The sequence below is a fragment of the Colobus angolensis genome, unplaced genomic scaffold (genome assembly GCF_000951035.1).
Source record: "Colobus angolensis palliatus isolate OR3802 unplaced genomic scaffold, Cang.pa_1.0 Scaffold416, whole genome shotgun sequence".
NCBI classification, from domain to species: Eukaryota; Metazoa; Chordata; class Mammalia; order Primates; family Cercopithecidae; genus Colobus; species Colobus angolensis.
The window spans coordinates 662309-666353 of record NW_012117555.1 but is presented as its reverse complement, the minus strand read 5'-3'; the positions used below and the strand labels follow the sequence as shown (position 1 = coordinate 666353).

Here is a 4045-nt window from a genome sequence, read left to right as displayed (position 1 = left end):
ATCTAAAATCCTTAAACATGTTTCTTCACAACTTGTTGCCATCCTCCTGCCCAGACTCTTTTTCTTTTTTTTTTAAATTTTTTTTTGAGTCGGAGCTTTGCTCTGTAGCCCAGGCTGGAGTGTGGCAGGGCAATTTTTGTTTTTTTTTTTTTTTTTTGGAGTCGGAGTCTTGCTCTGTAGCCCTCAGCCTCCCGAGTACCTGGGATTACAGGCATGCACCACCACGCCCAGCTAATTTTGTACTTTTAGTAGAGACTGGGTTTCTCCATATTGGTCAGGCTGGTCTCGAACTCCCGACCTCAGGTGATGTGCCCACCTCAGCCTCCCAAAGTGCTGGGATTACAGGCGTGAGCCAGCACGCCCAGCCTGAAGTGTTCTTCTCTGTTTGCTGAAAGTATGTTTATATTGTGTTTTGGTGAGTTGGTAACTGGGGTACAGAGACGTGTAGAACTGGCCAACCTCACTGGTGGGAAGGCCTTGGAGATGAGAATGAAACCAGCCCCATGAAGAATGAGGCCTGTGCCGTGGGTTGTGCGGCTGGGCTCACAGGCATGCATCCCGCCTGGCTGCCAAGGCAGACAGCAGGTGCATCCACAAAGCGCTCTCCAGCCGAGCCATCCGCCAGACTTGTGGCCAGGAGCCACTCCTGGGATTTAGCATGAGGCTCTTGTTTGCTGCATGGACACCCACAAGATCTGACAGATTCTGGGCTCTTAAGGTTCTTGGTAATAACTGCCTGACCCGTATCTTCCAGATAATCGTTATGTACCTTCAGGTGTTAGAGTGTGAGCGTAACCAACACCTGGTCCAGACCTCATGGTGAGTTGAGCTTCCTTGTTTTATGAGACCAGCAAGGGCAGTGCAGGAATGTATTGACTTGAGGCACTTGGGCAGTGGGTAGTCAGCCCAGTGACTTGGTTGTGGGCTGGAGTTGTCCGAGTGCCCAGTGCTCCTGCTGTATAAATTCCAGTCAGACTCCCAGAATGGGCACTGGCAGTCACGGTAGGTGGCCCGTCCCTCCCTGCAAGCCTGGACTTCCTGTGTCCCCACCCTGAAGAGAGCAGTCAGTGGGCTTCCTCTGGGAGCTGTTGACTTGGTGCAGGAGGACCTTTTCCCGGGAAAGGTGGAGGGACAGGCTAGTGTAGACTTCGTCTGTTTCTGCGCTGACATTGCGTCCCCTGGGAGAAGGGGCAGAGAAGGTTCTGGGGCTGATTTTAGCAACGCATGTGCTAGAAAGGAACCCTAAAGAGGCAGTTTAGTATTGGGGGTATTTTGGTGAATTTTTTCCCATGGAGTTAAGTCTGTAAGGGTCATATTTTTGCTGACTGAATTGTCTGGTGCTATGACATGTTTAATAGAGAACCTATTTTGACTTTTCTTTTCTGTACTCTTTCAATCAAAGGGTAGCCTCTGAGGGTAAGTGACTAAGACTTCTCCTCTGCTGTCCAAGCGCTTTGGTGCAGGGACAGCGGCATCTTCAGCCAATCCAGTGCAGGCTCTCCACCGAAGGCTGGCTCTAGACTGGTGGTACGCACATAGCATAGCCATGGCCGACTCCTGCTGTGGTTCTCTGACGATTGTGCTTCTTGTTAATCCTCTGTCGTGCTTTGGTAATTGTATTGATTAGAGTTGGTAACTGTCTTGACTTGAATTTTGTCCCTTTAAAACTGCTGTACCTGTATGATAAAGATGCAGTACCTTTCTCTTAAAAAAAAAAAATAGTATGGAGGAAAGCTGTGAGAATTGAAGAGACAAATTGGCTGATGTCAGTGTGGGGTTATGTCATGATTTCTAGAAGCCCTGAAGTTGCCCTTTTCAGCAGCTTTGGGTGACACGCTCTGGTAAAAGGTGTGCATCTTTAAATTATTTCATGGATACTTTAAAAAATATTGTATTGTTTCAAATACAGCAATAAGTTTATATGTTCTCAAGATTTCATTTGTTGTAAAGAATTTAAAGTTCGTGGATTAATGCTATCACTACTTGAATACTGAAAGCGGTTGATTAGAAACCAAAAGGTTACTGATTGCTGAGTGTATCTGTGCTAGCTGTGCACTGGCACGCTTGCGTCAGGGGGTGCGGCCACATGGCCGCCACACAGATTCCCCCGGGATGCCTGGAGCTCCGCCAGAGACTTACCATTTAGAAATCTCTGAGTGGGTTTGTATGTTACGTTCTCCAAGGTTTATTTAGGACAGATACTGGGGGAGGGTCATGGGTCGGATTGCCTCACAACCCGCCTTTCTGCCGGTGTAGCCCCGCTCCAAGGCTCGCCGCTATTGGGGTGTGTGAGGAGCAGTAAATATAAAACCAGTTCACCTGTCCTCACGGAATTACCCTTTTTGTTTTTGCAATATTCATAAAGCTAGTATAAGGTCTGGTTTTAGTCTGTTAAATCTTAGATATCTGAAGGAAAATGCGAAAAATGTAGCCAGTTTTTAAATGTTTTAACTTTTAAAAAATGTAAATTTTTGTATTTTTATAGCTTCTAAATACGAAATTTAAAGAATGTACTGTGATGAAATGTCCGGTATCGTGTTGCTTCTCAGTATTGTGTTGCTTCTGATTCTATGAATGTTCATTTTAAGACTCCTTATTGAAATGGGACAGTTGGCAGCGGCTCTGGTGAGCCCAAGAAGAGGCCTGCCCTTGGGTGCGGAGCCTCCCTCCGCACGGCGCTCCCACGCGTCCAACTTGCACCCAAGGGGCTTTTCCCTCTTCCAAGTGGACTCCTTCAAGGAAGCTGCGGCTCGGTCAGCAGAGAAGGGGCCTGGCGCCAGCGTCCTGGAGGAAGAGGAGGAGGAACACAAGAGGATGGCTTATCTCCCAGCAGCCACACCGGCTTTGTGCTCAGCAGTTCATTTGAGTTTGCATGTTTCTCTGCACTATGGATTTTGAGCATTTAGATTTCTTTAATCAAAAGCGTTTTAGTGACTCCAGTAGACATTTTCTTTCTGAGGCATCGTGCTTTGCATGAGAGCAGGCCAAGGTTGAGGGGAAAAGTAAAGTTAAAGTTGGTTCTCTTTCATAGCAACACGTATTGTCTGACATTCAGCCAGCTTTTTTTTTTTCTAATAATTTCTGTGCCTTCCTGTCCTGTATTTAGAAAAAGCAGCTAGAATATTTCTCCATTAACTCTTGAGATTCACAGGACTGTCTAGCTCTGAGTCCTAGCAATAGACTCCTTAGAGGAGTAGTAAATTTATCTAGACTTTCTCTAGATAATGCAGGCGGAAGACCTGGGTTCCCGGGGTGGGGCGTTGCAGCTCTTCCTGTGTTTGGTTTCCAGGAATTACATGAACGACAGTCTTCGTACCGACGTCTTCGTGCGGTTCCAGCCTGAGAGCATCGCCTGTGCCTGCATTTATCTTGCTGCCCGGACACTGGAGGTCAGTGTGTTGCTACTTTGGAGAGATTCTAGTCTGGTTTTTTTTTTCGCGAGTCTCCAGTAAAGTTGACTGCATTATTCCAATTATGCTAATCTGGGCCGAAGCGTGCTGGTGACCAACAGGCTGTTTTCAATCGTCCTGAGTCTTGCCGGCCTTGACGTCGAGGAAAGTGTGACGATGATGGTGTTTGTTTTACAGATCCCTCTGCCCAATCGTCCCCATTGGTTTCTTTTGTTTGGAGCAACTGAAGAAGACATTCAGGAAATCTGCTTCAAGATCTTGCAGCTTTATGCTCGGAAAAAGGTTCTTCAGCGTTTTTTCATGTCACGTACGCATTTGTGTTTGGCCAGAAACACTTGATTCTGAACGGACGCCTTCTGGCTTTTGCAGGTTGATCTCACACACCTGGAGGGTGAAGTGGAAAAGCGAAAGCACGCTATCGAAGAGGCAAAGGCCCAAGCCCGGGGCCTGCTGCCTGGGGGTGCACAGGTGCTGGATGGTACCTCAGGGTTCTCACCTGCCCCCAAGCTGGGTGAGTCTGTTAGAGTGCAGGAATCCACTCCCCACAAAGGTGAAGGCCGGTGACCCTCCCAGACCTTCATTCGGGGCTGGGGTATGTGCTCCTTCCAGACTTTTTTTTTTTTTTTTTTTGAGGC

The 4045-nt window shown here is 47.5% G+C and overlaps 1 protein-coding gene across 1 annotated transcript in view; it reads left to right on the top strand.

The window, feature by feature from the left end:
* CCNL2 (cyclin L2) overlaps positions 1-4045 on the top strand; it is a 16192-nt gene that overhangs the window by 8811 nt on the left and 3336 nt on the right. The window contains exons 4-7 of the mRNA XM_011956398.1: positions 755-819; positions 3290-3389; positions 3588-3692; positions 3780-3921. Of these exons, the coding sequence (XP_011811788.1) occupies positions 755-819; positions 3290-3389; positions 3588-3692; positions 3780-3921 (412 nt within the window). The remainder of the gene's footprint in view (positions 1-754; positions 820-3289; positions 3390-3587; positions 3693-3779; positions 3922-4045) is intronic.